Here is a 22,549-nt window from a genome sequence, read left to right as displayed (position 1 = left end):
TTTTGTGACCAAAGGATCAGTGCTTCAGCAGAAAACGTTCATATTGGCTCGTTCATCGTCTGGTAAGCACAACGGCAGAACCAAACCTTCATAAGTTCACACACATGATCCTTGTACTCTCGAAAAAAAGTGCATACTGTACCGTATATTTTTTCAAGGCCGTTCATATTGACAGGCAAGACAAGATTTTTCTTTTTCCCATGTTTGAAGTTCGGGCTTATAGTCTTTTTTTTTTTGAGCCTCCGGGCTTATAGTCTTAGTAGCCCAACACGAGAAAGCCCATCACAATGTTCGGCCCAGAAGCCCACGGTCACCGGTTGTCGTCTTCTTATCCCCCAGTGCTGCAATTAGCAAGCCCATCCCCGTCGGCCGCCCTGTCCTGCTGTCCCGCCCGCCACCGATGGCCGCCGCCGCCGCAACGTCGTCGTGGCTTCTCCGGAGACCTATCTCCTGCGTCCTTCTAGCGAGGCGCGCTACCCCTAGGATCCTGCGCAACACCATCTGCTATTCCTCCTTCGCATCCGCCCCCGCCGCACCACCGCCGTCTCCGCCTCCGCCTGCCACATCCGCCAGCGATGGAGGCGGCGGGATGAGATGGGAGTCGGCGCGGAAGAAGAGGGTGGTGCTCCGCGTCGGCTACGTCGGCACCGAGTACCGAGGTTTTACCTGTCACCTTCTTAATTTCCCGTAGGGGAAGTGGTGGTGTTGTGATTGAACGCGATGTGTGCTTTCATGGCAGGCCTTCAGAAGCAGCGGGAGCTTAGCGTGGACTCGAGTGAGCTTTCAGTTTCTATGCTGGCACTTGTGTATTTTGAACTCTTACTGCTTGACTAAATAGTTTTTCTGGTTTGATGGTTGCTCAGTGTAGCTTCATTTGGTGCTCCGTTGCTGGCTGGTAGAACTGGATACCTTTTTTCGTGCTAGTTGCATGGCATTTTTGCTAGTCGTTCTGTTCATTCGAGCTCTAATACCGGTTCATTTGTTGTGAAAGCACACATGGAGCAATCGTAGTCCCTAGCTGTTACTTTTAGTGTATCCATGAAGGATTCAAACTTTCAGAGCAATGCTTTGTAATCCAATAGCATGATTCTGAGAGGACACACCCATGGAGAAAATGCCATTTATGACTGTACGGGTATAATTGTCTGTGTCACGAGCTTGTATGACGTGGATAATAAATCACAGATGTTCTGTAGTTGCCCTGGTTCTTTTTTGTCAAGTATCGGCATGATGGGTTAGCAGTATGAGATGTGGATTAATCCCTCTATCTTGTTCTGCAGCCATCGAGTCAGTCTTGGAATCTGCCATATTCAAGGCGGGGGGCATTCTTGAGAGTAATTATGGAAAACTGCAAAAGGTTGGGTGGGAGAGGAGTAGCCGAACTGATAAAGGGGTAGGCATTAACCACATAATCTCTTCAATTTATGAAGGATTTCTCCCCTTTTTTCAGCTAACAAAGGCTTGTATGCATGCTTAGAATGGACTAATTTCAGGTACACTCGCTGGCTACAATGATCTCCCTTAAAATGGAAATCCCTGATAGAGCGTGGGAGAATGATCCTGATGGCATATGTCTTGCCAGTTTTATTAACTCAAATTTGCCAAGCAATGTCAGGGTTTTTAGTATCTTGCCTGCACAAAGGTAGTGGGGTCGTTTATTTTTACAGAAATAATCTGTCTGATAATTCATAGGATTATACCTAAATAACCATGTTTGTTTTGGGGTGCATTGATTTATAGGAGTTTTGATGTAAGGAGGGAGTGCTTATACCGTGAGTACTTCTATCTTCTTCCTGCTGAAACTATTGGAATTAAAGATGGTTGTAGCTCTGAAGAAGTGCAACAGCACTTATCAGAGTTCAACAGCATACTTAAAGGTTTCGAGGTATGCGCCTGATTAAATGCATCTCGTTCATTTTGTAACTCTGCAGTATCTGCAAAACAGTAGGATACATCTTCTATGAGTCGTACAATAACATTCATGTGTTTAGGGGGGACATACGTATATGTTTGATTAAGAATGAGGCATGACAGCATGAGTTTTTATTCAATAAGTATATTACATGAGAGGTCACCAAATTCGTCCAGTTGGCCAGCAAACCTTATCTTGAATTCTAGTCTGGCATATACCTGAATTGCTTAGGTCTGTCTGTGATCTCTCAATTAGATGATAGAAAAGAGAAACTTGGGAACATATTAGTGGAACACTTAAGAAGCTTAGCTAGGCAAGTAGCATAATTAAGCATGTTCCTTTGTTGGTCCTTTTCCAATTACTTTACTACTCGATGGCTTCGGTGGGAAGTTAAACAACTTAAGTTGTCGCACTAAATTTGAAGGTTCAGAGTATGAACTTGGTGGGACTAACAGAACTGAAGAAGTAGAGACAACTTGTCGAAACCGGCCCAACTAAATCCTAAAGATATTTAATTTTCATGTATACCCTCTTTCACCCCAAGATACATCTCGAACATAGTCCTAACACGGACATGTTCCTAAATTACCACCAAATTATTGCTTATGTAGTACTCCCTCCGTCCCAAAAAGGCTGTTGTTTTAGCCTTTATTAAAATTTGTCTCACAAAGAGTGTTTGTTTAGCTTGTAGTAAGATCTATCTAATTAAAGCAATGCCAAGTACTAAAGAAAAAATTGTAGAGAAAAGCGCATAGAGCCAATCAAATGCTTAGTAGATTTTACTTTTCTAGTTCCAATGCATATGCATTTATTGAGGGTCTAAAAAACAAAAAAAAGCATGTTTTCAATCACAATTTCTATAGTAATTAGGGGCAATAAGGTCATTTCTTAGGATGAGTACTGTGTCTGAAATTTTCTGTAAGAACAGTCTTTTTGGGACAGAGGGAGTATTAATTTATTCAACACATTAGGGAGAGAGCCTTCCTTTCTTGTTTTGGCAGGGCAACACTGGCTTATTAGAATATTTTTGCTTATCCAATTACTTTTCATGCACAGAAACTTCACTTGCACAACTTTCTCAACTTGTAGGGAAACCATCCATTTCATAATTACACTGCTCGTGCCAAGTACAGAAAAGTTCTTGCGGGAAGACAGCGAAGGGTGAAAGGTGCAGGTTCGACACTGAAGTCCATGTCCTCTGAAATGGGTATGAAAGAAAGCTCTTCTGAAGAGAACACCCCTTCAGAACATGATGAAGACCTGAATATTTCATCAATGATTGATTCTGGTGTATGTGAAGACAGTTGTATGAGTGATATTGCCAAAGGTTCTGAGAATCGGGTGCAGATTCAGGCTAGGTGGCTATATGAGCCTGATGAGAGTGATAGACTAAATGCTTCACATTTCAGAGATATTATCACCTGTTCCTGTGGAGAATTGCAGAGTTCATCAGGAATTCAATTTGTGGAATTGACCATATGCGGAGTATCCTTCATGCTACATCAGGTATGTATTATCTATTACAAAATAATTATTAATGTGATACTCCCTTTCCAAACCGATCAGGGATAAGTAAATTCTACTTTCTTGCTAGGGTTATGGTTTATTTTGGGGGATTGTCAAGGGAACTGTAAATAATATGCTTGATTTTTCAAATCTACTACTCTTTACAAACCAGCTCACTAAATGTTATTACTATTTCTGAATTATGATAGTTGACATCACGCCAAGGAACTAGTCCCTTGAGAAGGAAGAAGTATGCATGAACTAAGCAGTTCATTAACTAGTATTTTTTTTATTCCTGAACTGTAATGCTCAGTATTCAATGTGCACAATTAACTTTTAGTACCCAATCACTGAATATTACGAGCACATGGAGTTATGATTGTAGTTGTGCTGTTCTTTTTCTTGACCTCAGATCCGGAAGATGGTTGGAACTGCGGTGGCAGTGAAGCGTGGATTACTTCCCAAAGATATCATAGAATTGTCTCTAGCAAAGTTTTCTAGAATCGTTCTACCGATAGCTCCGTCAGAAGTCCTGATCCTTAGAGATAATAGTTTCTGCACGAAAAATAAGGAAGGGAGAATTGTTCGCCCTGGGATCCAGTCAATTAACAATTCGGCAGAAATCAGGAAGGGGGTTGAGGAATTCTACAAGGCGGCTCTTCTGCCTGAGCTAGCGAAATTCTTGGATCCAACTATGCCGCCGTGGAAAGAATGGGTTGAGAACTTGGACCGGTTCGCCAGCATACAAGATTCACAGCTGGATGAAGTTAGGGAGGCCTACAGAATATGGAAGGCTGATTATGACCGAGTGAAGATGGCTAGAAAGAGTGCTGAAGCTGCTCATAAGGTCGACAAATAATCGAATTGAATCGTTCACTGAAGAGAATACCATTTTTCTCCTGTGCAGGCAGTTCCTTATACTGGATCTACGTGAGTTTTAGGTTGGCAATGTCACCACCTGTTTTGATGAGGGGGTTTAATCCAAATCTTAAATAATTCCTAGAGACTGCTCTGAGTTTAATCCGATCCAAGCAGGTCCTCGTTGTTGCATTTCTAATCCAGGACAACATGGGCAAGAGGCTGAAGTGTTGATTGACCCTACCAGGACAATTCGCGGATTGAAAAACAGCGAGATTGTCTTCGCTGAATTGCAGACTTACCTATCAAAGTGAGCAAGTACTACACTTCCTCTGATCTCCACTTCTGTGAAGCCATTTTGGTCCACTTAACCTTCTTTGAACAATGGATTGTACTGCTTCACTTCATAGTATCCATTCATACACGCAGTCGTCCGTCAAGCAGTTTGCTGTTCTTCACTCGATGAGTATTCAGTGCTCACATGGAGCCATTCCAATTCCATCCCACATGCACCCTCCCTGCTCCGGTTTCACGTGGACGGACGATGCCCGCTGGCACCGATCCTACCCGGGCTTGGGCCGGGGGCAATGGCTAGTGCAGAGACCCCGGCGCGGCAGCGCGCCGCTCCCTAATTGTCGCCTCACGAGCAGCAGCCGCCTGCGTGCGGCCAAATCCTCCCCCGCGTCCTGGCCGGAGCTGCCAGAGAGACCGCGCTGCACGTCCGGACTTGAAGCCTGGCGCGGCCCGCGCGCGAATCCCTCTCGTGAGGCGCAGGAGGGGCGGACCGGGGGGAGGAGCAGCGGCGACCTGCCGGGCCTAGCTGCCTTGTCAGCCTGTGCCTGCGCGGCGCGGCGCTGCTGGTTCTGTTCGCTCGCTCGTCAGGGCCAGGTGAAAGCAAGGGCATGGCGCGCCCCGCCCGTGTGGGGAGGCGACAAAGCCAGCCGCGTACGGCGCCCTGGCCCGGGGCGAGCGAGCGCCGAGCAGGCGGCTGGCTGGCTGGCTGTGGTCGCCACGAAGGCCGCGTAGGCGTAGTAGGCGAGCAGGCTAGCGGGCCGCCGCGGGATGGCACGACGCCCCTGCCGCCTCCCGCGCGCCGCGACGCCTGCCGGCCGGCTGCCGCGCCCGGGCACCCATCGATCCATCCGTGCCCCCCGCCCACGTCGCCAGGTTGTCCCTTAGCTTGGCCTCCCGGGCGCGCGCGCGGGTCACAGGCGACGCGGAGGCGTCTGTCACGAGCGCGTTGTAGCGATCGATGCGGCTGCCACCGCCAGGGATCAGGCATGGACGGATGCCCCGCCTGCCTGCTGGCTGCTGCTGCCGCTGATGATCCTCGCGGCCGGGGAGCCGTGCTCCTGCTGCTCCCTAAAGAAATGGCACGGCAGCTTTTAAATAACCGCTTCAATTCTCCCCCCTTGCTTGGATCTCCCCGGCCGTCTCGTCCCGGCGTCCCGCACGGTGGGTGGACGCGATCGTTGGGACGGCGTGGCGGTGGGCGCGTCGCGAGTAGCGAGCTCCACCTCGGCGGCCGGCACGCGGTACGGTGTCTGTTGGGAAAGGCGGGCGGGCGGGCGGGCGGGCGGGGAATGACCGCGCCTGGAAATGGGGGCTTCCCATTGGCTGCCCTTCCTGCGTTTTGGGAACCCGTGACTGCTGCCGGCCGGTTTTGAACGCGGCGTGCACGCGTCTGGGCGGATCAGCTTGCTTGTAAAATATCTCACCTATCCGATGTTCATCTTCAAAGGCACTGTGCCACACTGTTTCAGGCCTCGCTGGATAGCTAGAGCTGCCGGTGTACCTGTACCTAGCAACGCACCCGTGCATAAGATTTGATTGAAATTAGCAATCTCATCCGGGAACAAAGGCCCCGTTTGGTTCCATTCTAGATTTTCTAGAACGGATACTCTAGCCTTCGCATGAAGGACTAAATGAAGTCTATTTGCAAAACCTCTTCAGGATGGGTATAATTTTTAGCGACGAATCTAATGACGGTAATTAATCGATGATTAGCTACAGTGGTGCTACAGTGACCATCCTCAAATCAAGCGGTCAAATGCCTCATTTCAATCTTCAGGGTTCCTAACACAGGGTTCTGAAGTTAGTTTTGTAAACTGACTTTGTTTGACACCGTAATTACCGATCAAAGTGTTACTATTCCATTGAAAGAACCAAACCAAACAAGGCCAAAAGAGTTTACTGGCACGCTTTGGTTAGAAACTTGGAACACTGTTAATTAGCAGCTGCATGCCTTTCATGAACGATCAGTGTATTTTACAAGTCCATTGGATACTGATTTTTTCTCTCTCGTGATGCTGATCTATTGTTCAGCAGAGGCCAGGGAGGACATGCATACGCATGGACATACAGCAGCCTGCATCAAATTAATACATACTAATACTATGGAAGAAGGGCGGTCGAATGCTAGCTCCGTTCAGCTTTGCTTCCAACCTCCCACCATTCTTACATGCCTGATCGATCATCTTATTGTCGTCACAGGCAGATTTATAATATAAATAATTAAGGCGCTAATTAATACTATATCACACAGGATGGAAATGGTGCTGCTGCTACGGATTATTCACCGAGACCATCAGCACTAGTAGATAGGGAGCTAGCTACTACTCGTTTCGCCAGCGAAACGTAGAAGCCAAAAAATACAGCTGGTAGAGTGGGAAGCAGGGAAACGGGGCGGGCAAAGCGATCCCGGCTTCATGAGACGCTCATCTTCAGGACGGGAGGGCGACGAGGCGGCGTGTGCGCTACGCGCTAGCTATAGCTCCGCCTACTCCTCGTCGTCGTGCTCGCTGCCGCCCTCGGAGCAGCTCCTGATGGCCTGCAGCACGGCCTGCTTCACGACGTGCTCGTCCACGTTCTCCGCCACGTTCTGCAGGACCGAACAGGATTATTAGCAAGCACGTCGATCGCCGGCCGGCATGCTATATATGTAAGCCGCAGCTGGATTGTGTTCGGAGAGGAGGGAAGAAGATTTTCCTACCTCCCCACCCACGGCCTCGAGGCGGAAGGAGTCGTCGGCGCAGGACGCGGTGGCCTGGAGGACGCTGAGCCCCAGCTCGTCGAAGGCCTCGAGCACGGAGACGAGCAGCCCCGGGCAGCTCTTGTCGGAGAAGACGTTGATGAGGAACCCGCCGTGCCCGCCCACTAGGGTTTCCACGGTCACCTGCACCCGAACAAATTAATCAAATAATGAATGATCTATCCGGCCGGTCCACCCGACACCCGTTCGTTCATCATTGATCAATCAGCGCTGCTCAGCTCAGCCTCAGCTGAATAATGCATGCAGCAGGCATGGCATGGGATTGAAGAAGAAACAACAAGCCTTGACGCATGTGAACCATACGGCCCTACTATACTGATGAGTAGTACTGACTGAATAATCCCGGGCGATTGGCAGGCATGTGAACTGGTGCAGTACTACCTCTGTAGCCGCTTCCCTTCTCTACCGGTACTAATGCCACGGAACAAATTAGCATCATGTGTATGGGGTCCTAACTAGCTTGTGTAGTTCTGTGCATGCCAGCACGCGCATCATCGTCTCTATCTCTAGCTAAGTACAAGGACTACATGATGACATGGCACGGATCGAGTGTATGCGAGCAAGATAGGTAGGTACCGTCGGGTAGGAGGAGCCGTGTCTCAGCGCGTCCTGCTGCGCGCAGGCGATCTCCTGGTTCAGCCTCACCACCTTCTGCTTCAGCTCCTTGATGTACGCCGACGCGTCCATGATTATGGATGCGTCGCTCAGCTGCATGTGTATTAATTAATGCCATGGTAAGTGAATACTTTCTTTCGATGAGCATGAGCTATTGATTCAGAAAGCAGGCAAGCTAGGCAAGTATGAGAGAGAAGCAGAGTGCAGAAGTGATCGATCCAGAATTCTGAAGAGCATGCTGTGAAATGAAAGAGTTGGAAGAACAAGAGATGAAGATGGAGCCAAGCAGCAGGTTGAGCAAGGAGAGAAGATTACAGCGTGGGAGTGGGTGATGGAGCGGAGGATCTTCAGCTTCTCCTGAAGAACGGCTGCCGCCTGCTTCTTGCGTTCCCTCGACATCATCCCTCTATGCCTCTCACCGGCGCACACACCACGGGGCTAGCCACGCGGCCTGGCAGCGCTTTGCCCAATGGAGGCAGGAGAGAGACAGGGAGAGAGAAGTTGTAGGTGTGGAGCTTAAATGGAGGACCGAGAACGAAGGACTCGATCCCCCCATATCTATATAGCGGTGGTCTCCCGGTCCCGACGACGGGCAGTGGGCACTCACGTGACTTATTGTTCTTCTGTTGCCATCCTGCTGCTTCGTGCACATATGTATATTCCTCCTGATCTCTGAGAAGAATGGATGATTGGAGTATATTTGAAAAATGGGAACAATGGAAAGCCAAAAGAATTCAAGAGAATATTTGGGACAATAATATATGGACGCGCTTTAATTTGTCATCAGATTTCATCATTTATCAAGGCCTAAATAATTAAGACTCGAGATGTGTTGGAGCGAAGGGAGTGGATTTTATGGGCATAGGGGCAGTGGGCAGCTGCCCACCCTATGGCATGCCTCAATTATATATAGCCATCACTATATATGCTGACGATGTGTGTGTATATCCTGTAAATAATTAGAGAAGGATTTTTGTAATAAGTTGTGATTTTTTTTGCAATTACATAGTACAACTCAGGCACTCACGACGCACGCACACTCACCCCTATAAAATGCACATACGCAAACTCTACCCTAATAAGTATCTTCGAAGACTGAGCCGGACAGGAACATCACCTACCACTCGTTAAATCTTGGAATATTCGCTCACACGGAGAGTCAAACTTAAAATCGGAAGTGCTACTGAGACTCTTATAACCACTAGAGTGTGTTTTTTTTATCTCATGCTTCCTAGCTAGAAATAAATAATGAATATAGACATTGCGTGTATTAATTACATGCATGCTCTTCTACTCTTCCGTGATTATTTTCCGGCCATAAAAACCAATTGTTTAGTCGGTAAAAGGTTCATGTGTTAGTTGGTCGCCTGTATATATACCACCAATATGTAGAATTCTATTGCAAGCTGGCAATGAAGTTTTGCTATTTGCGGTACAAGAGATCGAGATAAGGCAGATGGAAAGGAGAGTTTGGCGACAAGGTCATTCTGCTTGTAGCTAGCGAGATGACGGATCGACGTGGTTATAATTCGGCCAGTCCAACCCAGCGCATCCCGTGTGCGTCATCCGCCGTGCTCGCATTGCTTGGGTTAAAGGAATCTGCATGCGCGCCAAGATCCCGTACGTTTCACATTCCATATAAAAGAACCGATATCATTATCCTAGCTCTGACCACTAGATGGAGCAACTTGAGGTGGTGGATGGTATATAGATTGGCACACACACAGACAGATAGAGACACACCTCGGATGCTCACCGTAATGGAAAAGAGCCGAGGTACAAGACAACGCGCTTTGTTTCAAACAGTCCCTATTGCTTTGCAATAATACTCCCATATATGGTCATATGAATGTAAGTCGTTTTAGTGATCGTGCTCCTACCCACCAAAATCATTTTCGACTTTAACCATCAATACATAATGAATTTATTAGGTCACTGCATGCATGTTCAGTGTGGCAACATAGAATTCATGCATGGTAGATTTATAAACCCACAGCATGTAACCGCTTATGTTTTCATAATGCTAAATCGTACTCCAGCATTTTGAGGAGCTCCCATGCTCAATTTTTTTCCACATAATAACGTTAGTCAAAGTTCATCTCTTAGTTTTCAGACCAGAGACCATTTTGCCCGGCTTGGAGTTACCAGTTTTACAACAAAAGAGTTTCAACAAAATCTTATACTCCCTTCATTATCTTTTGATAGCTATATTTCAAAAAATCAAATGTTCATAAATGATAACTATATTTGTTATTGGCATGGGCTATGACAATAAATAGCGCTGGTAACGAGTATTTCCCAATTAAAATATTAGAGGAGCAACAAAAAAGTCTGTGTTGCATCTATTATATGATACTATAAGTAATAAGGTAATTGTTTCGATCATTGTGTCAATATGAAATATATCTATCAAAAAAGAATGGAGGGAGTACTATTCTTATATGGACACGTACTCGGACGATACTTGAAAACAGTTCATCTCTTAATTAGGCTGTACCGTAGTACCTTTTAATAATTTACAAAACGACTTATATTTATCTTCGACATGAGGGAGTACGTGTCGCCAGTGGGTGGTCCTAGTAGCTAGCTCGTTTAAATAAGCCCCAACTATTATTTCCTAGCTAACTAGCTCGACGTAGCCGGTCAGGGTCTCAGGGATAGATAGATACTAGTAGATTCACCACCAACATGCTGCCTGCACCGTTCACCAAACATTCACCCCACGCAGCGCTCGAAAGGAATGGAAGAAGCCCCACGGCATTTATCACACTAGCCGGATACCACTGCTGCTAGCTTGCGATCGAGTGTACGGACTGCACTAGTATACTTCACGCGTTACAGAGCCCCGGCTCTCGCGAGCTGCCCCTGCGTGCTTTGGTCACGCGCGGACGCGAACATGCATTGCATCGAGCCGGCCTTGTTCGCTCCTTGCAACTTGGAGCTAGCCGGGCGTGGCGAGATAACCTTAAAATTTGGTGCCGCGAGTGAGACCGCCGCCGCCTCATGCATCTGCCACGGTCACCGGTGGGGCGATATGATCAAAAGCTTGCCCTGAGGCCGGCCTGGCCTGGCTCTGGTGGGTGGTGGCTGCCTGCTAAGCGCTAGCGAGCGAGAGCGCGCGCGGGCTTGTGATCTCTGACGTCGTCGTCGTCGCGCGCGCGCACGAGCGAGGAGAGAGCAGCCGGCCGGCCGGGTCGATCCGGTAGTGGTGGTGGTGGGGCATCGCGTGGAGAAGAGGAATCTGCTCGTGAACGGCCGGAGGGAGGGCGCGCGCGCGCAGGGGGGCGACGACGCCGGCGCCTTGTTGCCGAGTGGCAGCGGCAGCTAGCATCGGAGCGCGCGCGACAAAGGCAGATCGACCGGGGCTCTCAGTCTCTGCTGGCGTGCGGGCCAGACCAACTCACGCACGGCACATTGAGGCAGCATTCCATGGAGTATCAGATTCGAGATTTCGGTTCTCTGGTTAATATATGTATATGTAGCAGCTGAAATAAAATATTATATATACACGACTGTGTTTTTCTATATATAAGATGGAACCGAATGGCCTTTGACCCAAAGAGAAGTGATGCAGTGTCTGTTAGAGCATCTCGAGCAGTTCTCTAATAATCTTTTTACAATAAGTGGTATTGGAAGATGTCTCAATAGCAGTTCTAGGATTATTGAGGGAGTTACTTTTGCAGTCTCCCAATAATTTTGTCCCAATACAACAATATATATATTGGGAGAGCATGAACCCTCCCTTTATTTGAGAAGGTTGGGGATTGGAACAACCCAATAGTTATTGGGAAAAAGAGATGTATTGGAAAACTATTGGAGCACACATCCTTTTTTTTTCATAGTACCCAATAATTTTAATCTAGTACCTCTCATAAATGTTACATAATCAGTGGCACCTCTTGATTTCTTTTGATGGATATAAGCACTCTTTAATTTAGTCCGAATTTGCCGGACTCAGGAGCTCCAACGCCAATGATAGATAGTTTTCTTTGAGGAGATTATACTGTATGAGTACATGTCTGATTCTTGATGCGCTTTTATTTTGGAGGATCTTGTTGCATTATTTATGTTCGGACTTTTTTTTTCCAGTCGCCGTGGTCTATTTCTAGAGAATTCGATCGATGCTTGGCTAGCTGGCTTTTTTGTCACTCCATGGAAACAGCATGGGAGTTCAACACATATAGCTCGATAATACTAGTCGGGAAACTTTTGTTCGCTTTTGCAAGCGATGAGGCCTGTGTGCATGCAGCGGCTCGTAGCACACAAGGCTCCAAGGGAAATGCTTTCACGGGGGGAGATTTTGCCGCCGCGCCTTGTCCGTTTCCCTCGTGTTGGCGCCAGCCCACACGTGCCAATCGCAATGAGTATGGCTGGCAGAACAGAAGAAAAATGTACTGGTGTTGTTCATGAGTTAGCGCCCATTTGTTGTGTTGCGATGGGGGACAGCCGATTAATTGAACTGGCAGTCTAATCAGATTGAATGTCTGTGGACACAAATTTTCTTGAAAATGAAAATACTTGCGGTGATTGTTTGCCTTCTCATTTAACTCGTTGATGATGGGAGAGTCCATCACCGCCGGATCAAGAATCGGCAGTGCTGCTCCCCACACGCCTATGCCCGCCACGCTGGCTGCCGATACACCGCGCGTGGCCTCTACTCCCATCACCGGCCGGCCGCCCCATGCCACGGGCTCCCACCTCGAGTTCCCATCACTAGCGGGCCGCCTCCACCCCGCCTCGAGCTCCAGCGCCAGCGCGTGGAGCTCCCACGTCGGTGGCCCGCCTCGGCCTAGGGTCGAGGTCCCGAGCCAGCCGGTGGCCTCCGCCCGTGGTCGAGCTCCGCATTGTTGCTGCTCGGCGCTGCCCTCACCCCGGCCCCGTGCTGCTGCTAGGGAGAGATGGAGGGGCGGGGGGAAAGGAGGGGAAGGAAGGGGCCCGGGAAGGGAGGTGTGGCGTGGGAGGTGTCGGCGGGGAGAGGGGAGAAGGGGTGGCGGCGGGGGAGAGGGAGCTAGGAGGCGTCGGCGGGGAGAGGGAGGGAGGTGTGGTGGGAGTGAGACGAGGGGCAGCGGGGAAGATAAAAAATGAGAGGGAGAGAAGGACCAAGGATGGGAAAAATATCTGTTGAGTGGTATAGGGATCACCGCCGGGTCGTAATGACCCGGCAATGATAATTGGCAATTGCCATCGGTTCGTGTTACGACACAGCGGTGATGCCCATTATACCCATCACTGTCGGTTCGTATTGCGAATCGACGGTGATACCTATTACCTACTATCACCGCTGGTTTCAAAGCTAATCGGGGATGGTAGACTATCACTGTTGGTTCGAAATGAACCAGCGATGATGGGGTACTTTCAATGACCTGATATGTAGTAGTGATCAGAGCTAAAAGATATAACTCGTAACAAATATTTATATTTTCCAAAAGTAATTTGTCTAAATTACTCCCCTCTACTATAGCCAAATTTTAGATGACTACCTAAACTATGGTTCGGTTCATTTTATACCCAAACTATATGCCCTTTGGTTCAAATGACCCTCTAATACAATTTGCCTTTTTCATTTCTCTATGCATAGGTGAAGTTTAAATTAAAATTCTACAAGATTATAACACATGTATAAAAAATACATCATAAATTTGTTATCATTATTTTGATAGATTAGGATAATTAATAATAAATTAATTATTAGATTTCAAAATTATATAAAAAATAACGATGGAAAAATTATAATATTTTTAATATGCATTGTGATGTCCACTACTACCCTGCAAAGTTTGAACTAAAATTCAACTTTGTATGGAGAAATGAAAAAGAAAAGTTATATTATGGGGTTAAATGAACTAAATGGCATAGTTTATGAGGTAAATTGAACCAAGTTATAGTTTAGGGGGTTATTCATACTTTGGCTATACTTGAAGCGAGTAAATTGAACCTTTTCCTTTTAAATACCACTATGAAAGTTTTTTTATAAAACTAGTTACATAAATGATCCTTTGTCAACCTACATAATCTTTTGGCTATTAATAATGATCAAACGTTTAAAGATTTAACTCTATATAATAAATTAGACATAAACATGCATACTAGAGAACAAAAATCTACTGATGCAACTTTTGCATGCTAAGCAAGAATATAATTTGACTGATTGTTGGTAACCTTTTTAATATTTCAAATCGAGATATGCTGTACAACTATGTTTTTCTAAAAACACATCACACTTGCTGAGACTACGATCGACACACGTGGTCACACCTATGAAGCATGTACATCCTAGTACTCTTTCCAACGCCAGCTCCAAAAACCGGACCACGTACCGTACCATATCCCGAATTAGTTTAATTTATGTGTACGTCTTGTTGTTAATGGTTACGTCGCTTGCTGCTGAAAGAAAAGGTTACGAGAAAAATATACGAGCACCTTGTGCTAAGCTGAAACTCAAACCGGGATAGACAATAGTAATGCAAGTTCCGCAACTATACATCACACTCGCGCGGGGTGCATGCGGCGGTCGACCCGGCGCGCGCTGCCAAGCCGTGGGCGTCCCACCATGGCGCCTGTTATGACTGATCAGCAGCTAGCGTGCCAGGCCGGGGCCTGCTTGTTGCCTTGGCTTGTCGCCATGGATGCCGGCCGGGAGCGTGTCACGTACCGCGTACCGACCTTTCGTACAATCCATGTAGTATTCACACGCATGCGCGCTACGTACGTACGACCTCTAGTCGTCTAGTCATGCATGGCCGCCGCGCGCGGTCGTCGTCGTTAATTGGCCGGACTATTACACGTCCGTGTACGTACGTGCACGTAGCCTCCCGGCCGGATGATTGCATTGGTGCTGATAATGCTGGCGAGTACTCAATCACAAACCATGCAAAATCGGTAGCCATGTGTACCACGCACAAGTCCATATAGATATACGTACGTGACTCTGATCCATATATATTATGCACTCAACCCATATAATAATATAATAATACACGCAAATTAAGCTGCCTAGTTGTGTTTTGTTGCTGCTGCTAATAAAAATGCACAAATTAAGAAGAATGTAATAATTGTAGCATAAATAAAGTGAGTTCTTTACCGTGTAAGGCCTTGTTTAGGTGCATAAAAGTGAGCCTGTAAAACACTGTAGCACTTTCGTTTGTATTTGATAATTATTATCCCGTCATGGATTAACTAGGCTCAAAAAATTCGTTTCACAAATTATAGACAAACTGTGTAATTAATTATTTTATTTAGCTACATTTAATACTTCGTGCATGCATTCAAAGATTTGATGTGCCGTGGAATCTTGTAAAATTTTAGAATTTTGAAGAAAACTAAACAAGGCCTAAAGTCTTGACTGAATTACATTGTAACTATGTAGCTACTACGGGCTCACAGAAGATTCCATTGCCTGATTTGACTGCTGCCCTCGTCGCATAAGTGGACAATGAGGACGCTGTCCTACGTGCCGGAAAGTTTGTGTAGGGGAGATAGAAGAGAGAATGTGATAGTAGCAGCTCCTGAGCTCCACCTTCCCTTTCCCTCTCCTCCACACACACACACACGCACGCACACAGAGAGAGAGAGAGAGAGAGAGAGAGAGAGAGAGAGAGAGAGAGAGAGAGAGAGAGAGAGAGAGAGATTTCACATCCATCAACCTGACTTTATTTTCCCCTATCGATCTGTCTCTAGTGACGGCAACATTCCACACATTCCCCCTAGTTTATTGGGCAAACGTCATGTATCCTCCTCTTGCTAGTGCAGGGAATAATGTGTGTTGCCGCGCGCTGAGCTGTGATATGCTGCTTTGGTCCCACTCTAAGAAGCCCGCCTAGATATATGCATGCTAGCTCGATTATAAGCTTCTTCCTAGTCTCCCACGTACAGCATATTGGAGTTTGTTAGTTATTACTGATCAGCATGCAGTCCGTTAAGTGGACCATCATGCATGCAGTGGTCACAGCAGGTTAATCAAAACTCTCAAGCAGAAATAATATATATATATAATCCTGATTAATAAACCTTATCACCTCTGAATGAATATGCAAGTAACGGTACCAACATGATGTTCAGCTATATATGGACCATTACAGATGAGGTTGTGAGCAGTTTGCAACTTGATTTTGTTATCTTGAGCATCTTCTATCAACTTTGAAGCAGTTTATTAGTAGGTACTGTCATAATAAGATACATACATCCTTCATTTTTTAATAATATAAATATGGGGCCTATTAATATTAACTATTCAAACTGTAACCAAATTTAGTATATTTAGTACCGGTCGTAATTTCGTCCGGTACTAAAGTTGGCACGGAGCTATTTTAGTACCGGTTCCAAATTTAAGAGCCCCCGGAGCCGTTTTGGTCCGGTACTAAAATGGCGCGGCCATTTAGTACCGGCCAATGACACGGACCGGTACTAAAGGGTGACATTTAGTACCGGTCGATGGTTTTGGCCCGGTACTAAATAGGCCTCCACGGATACTTCAAAAGGAAAGCATCTCGCACATAGTCACATGTGATGCATAGGTGGGATGGTAAAAGAAGCTCCGCGTGAAGACTGAAGTTGTGGGTTCGATTCCTCAAAATTGCATGCATTTTTTCGTCTTTATTGTCTGTCTTTAGTACCGGTTGGTGCGACCGGTACTAAATGGATAGTACCGGCCGGCCAGTACCGGTTGAAACAACCGGTACAAAGCCATCCCCATGACCGGTACTAATAAGCTATTTTCTAGCTGTGTGTAGAATAGATGCAACATATCTTTCAGTAGGGTATTGGTTCATAGCAACTAATATGAATCTCATCGGTGTGTATATATTTGCGCGAGTTTCTGAAGTCACCTTATAAAAAGAAATGGAGGGTATATGAATACCTATGGCCTATTAGTATATATTTGATCATCCCCTAAATTATATGTGATTAAAATTGTCTGACAAATGAACCTTCAACCATGCATGTTGCCTGTGTCCTGAAATACTTATAAGCGATTATCAGAGGCACTGTTTGCCTACAAGGTCGTTTACACGGCATGTAAACACTACTCGATGGGTAACCGTGTAGGCCGATTAGCCGTGTAAGGTCGTGTAAAACCGTAGCGACCGTTTAAACGACCGTGTATTCCGACTATTTGCTAAACGATGGGTGACCGACCGTTCGCCGTTTAATGTTTAGGCTAACATCAGAGGTAGTAATAGACTAATGAGCTCTTGTGCATCCAAGAGTCGATCGTAGAAATTGGAGCCTTGTTTGCTTTAAAAAAAAAATCATTGGATCATTATTAGAGATGCTTCGACCAAGCGCGTGTGGATCATCAGTAATCAGCTGGCGGTAGAAATGCGTCATAGCCCTGTACAATGTAAATGCATTGGCGATAACTGTCTCCCAAAGAGAAGGTCGCTATTGGTGGTATCCAATTCGGTTACAGTGCGGACACTGTGGCATGCAACACCTTTGTGGACAGAGTCGGGGCAGGCGCGCAGGCCGTGGCAGAGAACGAAGCTAGCAGGGTTCTGGCCTGATGTTTGGCCGCATGGAATTTTGACAAACATCTCGTGAACTCGGACTGTTGCTGGGGCTTTTGTTGTGTATGCGCACAGATTGGCAATTACTCGCATTTGGCCCATATCTCCGCAAGCCTGACCTTTTGTCTTGCACTGCCTTGCATGAAATGGACTTGCTTTGTTGTCTTGTTTTTATATATCGATCTATACTATTGGTTTCTTGTGATTTGCGATGCAGTCACCTGCAGGAACGAACGAACTCTTGATAAGCTGATAAGGTCACATTATATTGCAGAAAAATTACTAGTTTAATTACGTGATAATCTATTCGCTAATAAGTACATACATGTGTAGCCTATGCTGCATTGCCGCATGCGTGCTTATTAAGGCAAAGGCAGCTGAAGTTTCCTTTCATGATCCTTAATTATCCTCTCACCACCAGTAATAACCAGAGAGCCCGTCATCGTCCTCTTGAATAATTGAACTACTACTGTATGGTGGCGAGGCGCCTAGGGCACCCTATAGCTGCTACCTGATCATAAAACTAGGCCCACCCCAACATACAGTACTGTCTTCTTGGGCCAACGCATCTCGTGTACGCATACGCGCGCGTGCCCGCCCTGTCCAAAGTAGAAACGTCCCCGGCTTCTTTTCGAGCCATGCTCTAACGTTCGTTCGGTGTATGTATGTCAGTATCTGTATGGCAACGCCGTCGTCTTTGGTCTTTGGCCACGGCACGACGACATATACCACCACCACCACTGTACACACACGATCAGGATCGAGGCCGGCGTCACGTACGTGCACGCGCGGCGTTGTACTGTACGTTACGGTGGTCGTCTAGGATTCCGCAGGCCGGGCCGGCAAGAAGCTAGCTCCCAAACCTCACGTGACGCCGGCGATCAGCCGAGGCCGAGCCGCCCCTCTGCATGCATGCCCAACGCAAGTGAGGTCTCGCGCTTGCTTGCTTCGGGAAGTACACTCACATGCCATTGGCAGAACGTAGACGCATGCATGCATGCATGCATGCATGCTGCTGCCGCTGATGGACGATCGATGGTGTACGTCAAGGCGTCAAAGCTCAAGCGCGTAAGCTCAGATCGATCAGTGGCCGAGGGATGTGCCCGTGCTGGGTGTGCGCGCGTGGCCAGCGAGCTGGAGACATTAGGCACAGGCGACACGTCGGCGTCCATCCGTCTAGCTATCTGCACCGACCCCCGGCCGGTCTCTGCGTGCCTCCCGTCTCGTGCATGCCTGGATGCTTGGAGCGCTAGCTACCTGCTGGAGCTGGATCACGCAGGCGGCAGGCAGGGGCGGGCCGGTGAAATATCTCGTGGGTCGCATGGCGGCTGGCTGATGAGATCAGTGACGCGATATGTGCATGGCAGCAGCGTGCAGGCGCTCGCCCGGGGACAAGCGGCGGCAGGGGTTGTTTTGGACGGGAGCCTGCTGCTGCCGTGCGTCGCCCGCGCGCATATGATCTAGCTAGAGGTGCTGGTAACTAGCCTGCGTTGGCTTTTCCCGTAGGGTGTGATGACTGATGACATGCACTGCCTCGGTCTGCTGCTTTCCTATAGGTGTAGTAGCTAATAATAAGCTACCAGCTGCTGTGTGCTGGACTGGCTGATCTCTCTCTACGCATACAGCGTATGGGTACGTACGTGTGGGAATGGCTATACATGCTGCATGCTTATAGTGGTAGGTGTTCGTTACGTGCGTTGGTACGGTTTGGCAATTGGATATACATGACATGCATATATATATATATATACATATATATACACATATATATACATATACATATATATACATATACATATATATACATATACATATATATACACAATATATATATATATATATATATATATATATATATATATATATATATATATATATATATATATATATATATATGACTATGAGCATATATATACGCGTGCACAGTTTTTAAGGAAAAAAATCTATTAGGAACTTACGATGCGACTACTTTTTTTAGGGGACTTACGATGCTACTACTGAGTACATTGGCACTGGACTCTCTCTGCATACTTCCCTCCATGAATGATAGTGAAGGATAACGGCAATGCTACGGGCTTACCTTTTGGTTTAGGGGTATGCTACGGGCCTACTGTCTCCCCAAGGCCCAAGCACGAAAAGAGAGGAGCCCAGGCCCATACGGAGTAAAGCAGTGTGACAGAAGGCCCACGGGTATATCGGCCCAAGCATGCTGATCTCTTCACCCTCAGAAAAAAAAAAACATGCTGACCTTTTCCCCCTCAAAAAAAAACATGCTGATCTCTTTTCTTTTAACCCCTCCCCGTTGACGCAACAGCCCAGCAGACAAAAAGAAAAAGAAGAAGAAGCAGAGATGCATCACGTGGAAGAAGTTTTTGGCAGACCACCGATCAACACAAGACGAATTCATAATTCCTGGGTATTCCCTCCATTTCCTTCAGGCTGGTGCAGAAGTACAACATAGGAGCGGAAACCTGGTTCGGCCGTTCGCTTTGGCCAAGCGTACAGTGACCAGAAAGAACGGACACTGCACCTAAGAGTTTCTGAACACGTCGGCGACACAGAAAAAGAATATGGTTGTTGAAGCCCTCAAAACTGTGTAGATTACTAGGTCCGTGCCCGTACGTTGCTACGGGAAGAAAAAAATTTCAAAGCAATACACAGAACATGAGCGATATGGCGGTGATATAACAAACAAAATGAGCTCAAACACAAAGCACCTAAGTGCATATCTGCTTTTTTGAACACGCCATATATGTTAGTCACATGATCCATGTTTACCACAAGTCCTTAATTTTATCTACTCAAGGAAAATCCTAAAAGAAATCCTATTTAAATTTATTTCTTAATATATCTGGCCCCACAAAATTTGATCCTCTATTATTTGCTTGCTGAAAAAATATATGGCAACAATCGATTAATGCTGCCCAAAAAATTACGAATGGAATTTCTTAACTTCTTAATCATTCAACATGACAAGAAACACTGTACAGCTCCGCTAGTCCTCCTTGGGCACTATACTAAAACCTGAAAGACGTGGGAAAGTATCAAACTACAAATCATCAGACTGTATAACCATTATAGAGCTTTCACAAATTATTAGAATCTAATCAGGTGTCACATTAGAATCAAGCCATCGTGCATCAATTACCAGGATCACATCATAATCAAGCCATCATCCCTCAAATTGTAGAAAGCGCAACAGATATTTAATCAGGCAATGAAGTTACCTGGAAGCTTTGCATCATCAATGTATTGAACCATCCAATTGAACCATACTGCATTTTGAACAATGGAATAAGTATGGGTTCAATCTTTCCGAATTCTGCCTCCCTGCTGAGGAACAATGGTCCCTGCTGAGGAACAATGGAATATATCATGTTTACGGTACTCCTACTTCCATCCCATAGTGTCCAATCATCTACAACCAAGAAGCTACTACAAGAAAATCCTAGTTACAAGGTTCAGGCGGTCAGAAAATTATTCAGCTCAGAAATCATCAACGCAATGCTTGTGACAAGGTAAGTAGAAAATAAATTGACCTAATTTATTTTGAATATGGCGGAATGATGTAAAATTGTTATATATATATATATATATATATATTGTAGTTGATGTACAGTAGCAAGTTCATGGTATTTTAACAAGAATAATAACATGCCAGATGCATGAAATAATTCTTCAGTTGACCTTGACGATATTTTATTAGACCTTGGAATTTCTATATAAAATGTAAAAGTGGCATACATGGAAGACCGACCCAATGCTTATGGCTGGCATTGTTATTATTAAATGCAGGCATTTTGGAGTGAGAAATATACATGATTCTATATCAAGGATCAGACCAAAGTAACCTGATATCTTGAAATGTTAACCAAACAAATTCCTTAATCTTAAAAGTGGTTTAGCCAACAGATAGCTACAAGTTATAGAAAAAAAACATAGACTCCAGTGGATGTAAGGTTGAGACTACATTAAAGTAAGTAATTCACAACTAAGGTAATGCAAATCCAATATCAATGAGTTGAGAATGAAGTCCACAGTTTCACAACTGTAGATGAAGCTCAGTCTGCTAAGCTTAATTTATTTTACGTTGTGTTATTTATGAAGCTAACTTGAATACCTGATCGGTGAAATTAGAAACTAAGGCATGTTGTGAATGATTCGACTACTGTAAAGAAGGTGAAGAGACATATCACATTGTATCTGAAAAGATCAACATGGGACAAGAAAATGCTCAGTTGAAACCTGATTATGCCAGCACAGATACAACTGAGATCATTTTCCTTTAAAGAATCGGAATCACCTTGGTTTGATTTGATTCCATATGCATGTAGGACGCAGATATGTATTGACTGCAGGAAGGACAAGAGTGACGCAAGGTCTAAACATGCGACTGGTGTGATGCAACGAGTACGTGCAACGGTGCAAGCATGGCTCTTATCAACGGCAGGGGAAAATGAGAGAAACAAAAAAAATCACCTGGTGACGGCGCCCTTGATGGATCAGCGGCAGAAAAGGAGGGCATCAGCTTCGCGTCCCATCCCACGACGTCACCAAGGAGATCTTGGCTGCGGCGGCGTCGAAGATCTACACCGCGACCTCCTGCACACGCTGCTTCATGGTGCGAGCAGGGGGAAGGGGTGGACTCAGTGCGGCGGACACGGAATCGGACGGCTGCGCGGGGACGGGCCTAGAGGGCGCGCGCCCAGAAGTCCGAGGAATCCAGCCGCACGCGCAGCGGACCAGAGTTGGGGAGGCGCCGTCTGACACAGCGGGGGCGGAGGGCGGGGGCGGGGCGAGTGCGACGACTCGGGCGGGTTACGCGGAGCGCGTGGGCGACGGACGCACGGATTTGGGTTGTTTCCGGTCGGACGGCCGAGCCTGTCGCATGGCAGAGCCACCACCGGAAGGGGGCTAGGGTCGCACCAAGATTTTTTCTCCCAATCATTCTTTTTTTAGTAGTAGAGATAGAGATGATTGGAACTCAACCGTTCGAAACTATGTAGATTGAGTTGCAAAACAAAACATTTGCGCATCCGGGGAATCGAACCCCGGTCAGTACCGTGGGAGGGTACTATGATACCACTACACCAGATGCGC

General features: G+C 46.4%; 2 protein-coding genes, 1 long non-coding RNA gene and 1 other non-coding gene across 10 annotated transcripts; 1 reads left to right on the top strand and 3 right to left on the bottom strand.

Annotated features, from left to right (window-relative positions):
- Positions 1 to 352: 352 nt before the first annotated feature.
- On the top strand, positions 353 to 4,719 carry LOC120690160 (putative tRNA pseudouridine synthase). 2 transcript variants are annotated; one of them, XM_039972700.1, is made up of 7 exons: positions 353 to 659; positions 740 to 775; positions 1,281 to 1,393; positions 1,494 to 1,642; positions 1,741 to 1,885; positions 3,002 to 3,418; positions 3,831 to 4,719. In XM_039972700.1, the coding sequence occupies exons 1-7, from the start codon at positions 401 to 403 to the stop codon at positions 4,275 to 4,277; spliced, it is 1,566 nt and encodes a 521-aa protein (XP_039828634.1). In that variant the 5' UTR covers positions 353 to 400; the 3' UTR covers positions 4,278 to 4,719. The 2 variants fall into 2 exon arrangements, with proteins under 2 accessions (XP_039828634.1, XP_039828635.1); XM_039972701.1 differs by lacking the exons at positions 353 to 659; positions 740 to 775 and adding an exon at positions 789 to 1,135.
- Positions 4,720 to 6,506: 1,787 nt separating this feature from the next.
- On the bottom strand, positions 6,507 to 8,478 carry LOC120692485. The gene is made up of 4 exons (XM_039975798.1): positions 8,259 to 8,478; positions 7,905 to 8,036; positions 7,269 to 7,451; positions 6,507 to 7,157 (listed from the first exon to the last, which is right to left on the bottom strand). The coding sequence occupies exons 1-4, from the start codon at positions 8,343 to 8,345 to the stop codon at positions 7,056 to 7,058; spliced, it is 504 nt and encodes a 167-aa protein (XP_039831732.1). The 5' UTR covers positions 8,346 to 8,478; the 3' UTR covers positions 6,507 to 7,055.
- Positions 8,479 to 20,151: 11,673 nt separating this feature from the next.
- LOC120693272 lies at positions 20,152 to 22,257 on the bottom strand. Of its 6 annotated transcripts, none has more exons than XR_005682946.1 (4): positions 21,929 to 22,256; positions 21,695 to 21,801; positions 20,677 to 20,799; positions 20,152 to 20,473 (listed from the first exon to the last, which is right to left on the bottom strand). It is a non-coding gene; the product is annotated as an uncharacterized LOC120693272 (long non-coding RNA). The 6 variants fall into 6 exon arrangements; XR_005682950.1 differs by having other exon boundaries at positions 21,753 to 21,801; positions 21,929 to 22,255; XR_005682947.1 differs by lacking the exon at positions 20,152 to 20,473 and having other exon boundaries at positions 20,480 to 20,802; positions 21,929 to 22,257.
- A 221-nt stretch (positions 22,258 to 22,478) lies between these two features.
- Positions 22,479 to 22,549, bottom strand: TRNAG-CCC. Its single transcript has one exon. It is a non-coding gene; the product is annotated as a tRNA-Gly (tRNA).

The sequence above is a fragment of the Panicum virgatum genome, chromosome 9N (assembly GCF_016808335.1).
Source record: "Panicum virgatum strain AP13 chromosome 9N, P.virgatum_v5, whole genome shotgun sequence".
Lineage (NCBI taxonomy): Eukaryota > Viridiplantae > Streptophyta > Magnoliopsida > Poales > Poaceae > Panicum > Panicum virgatum.
Note: the sequence above shows the minus strand (reverse complement) of the source record. Positions and strands in the feature narration are given on the sequence as shown.

What these genes read in the sequence shown, in the direction of transcription:
- LOC120692485 (XM_039975798.1), bottom strand. Translation starts at nt 8,345, where the DNA reads ATGATGTCGAGGGAACGCAAGAAGCAGGCGGCAGCCGTTCTTCAGGAG. An exon ending in CCATCACCCACTCCCACGCT is followed by an intron (nt 8,037 to 8,258) that starts GTAATCTTCTCT and finishes ATACACATGCAG; the next exon opens with CTGAGCGACGCATCCATAAT. An exon ending in ACGGCTCCTCCTACCCGACG is followed by an intron (nt 7,452 to 7,904) that starts GTACCTACCTAT and finishes GTTCGGGTGCAG; the next exon opens with GTGACCGTGGAAACCCTAGT.
- LOC120690160 (XM_039972700.1), top strand. Translation starts at nt 401, where the DNA reads ATGGCCGCCGCCGCCGCAACGTCGTCGTGGCTTCTCCGGAGACCTATC. An exon ending in CGTCGGCACCGAGTACCGAG is followed by an intron (nt 660 to 739) that starts GTTTTACCTGTC and finishes CTTTCATGGCAG; the next exon opens with GCCTTCAGAAGCAGCGGGAG. An exon ending in GTAGCCGAACTGATAAAGGG is followed by an intron (nt 1,394 to 1,493) that starts GTAGGCATTAAC and finishes GACTAATTTCAG; the next exon opens with GTACACTCGCTGGCTACAAT.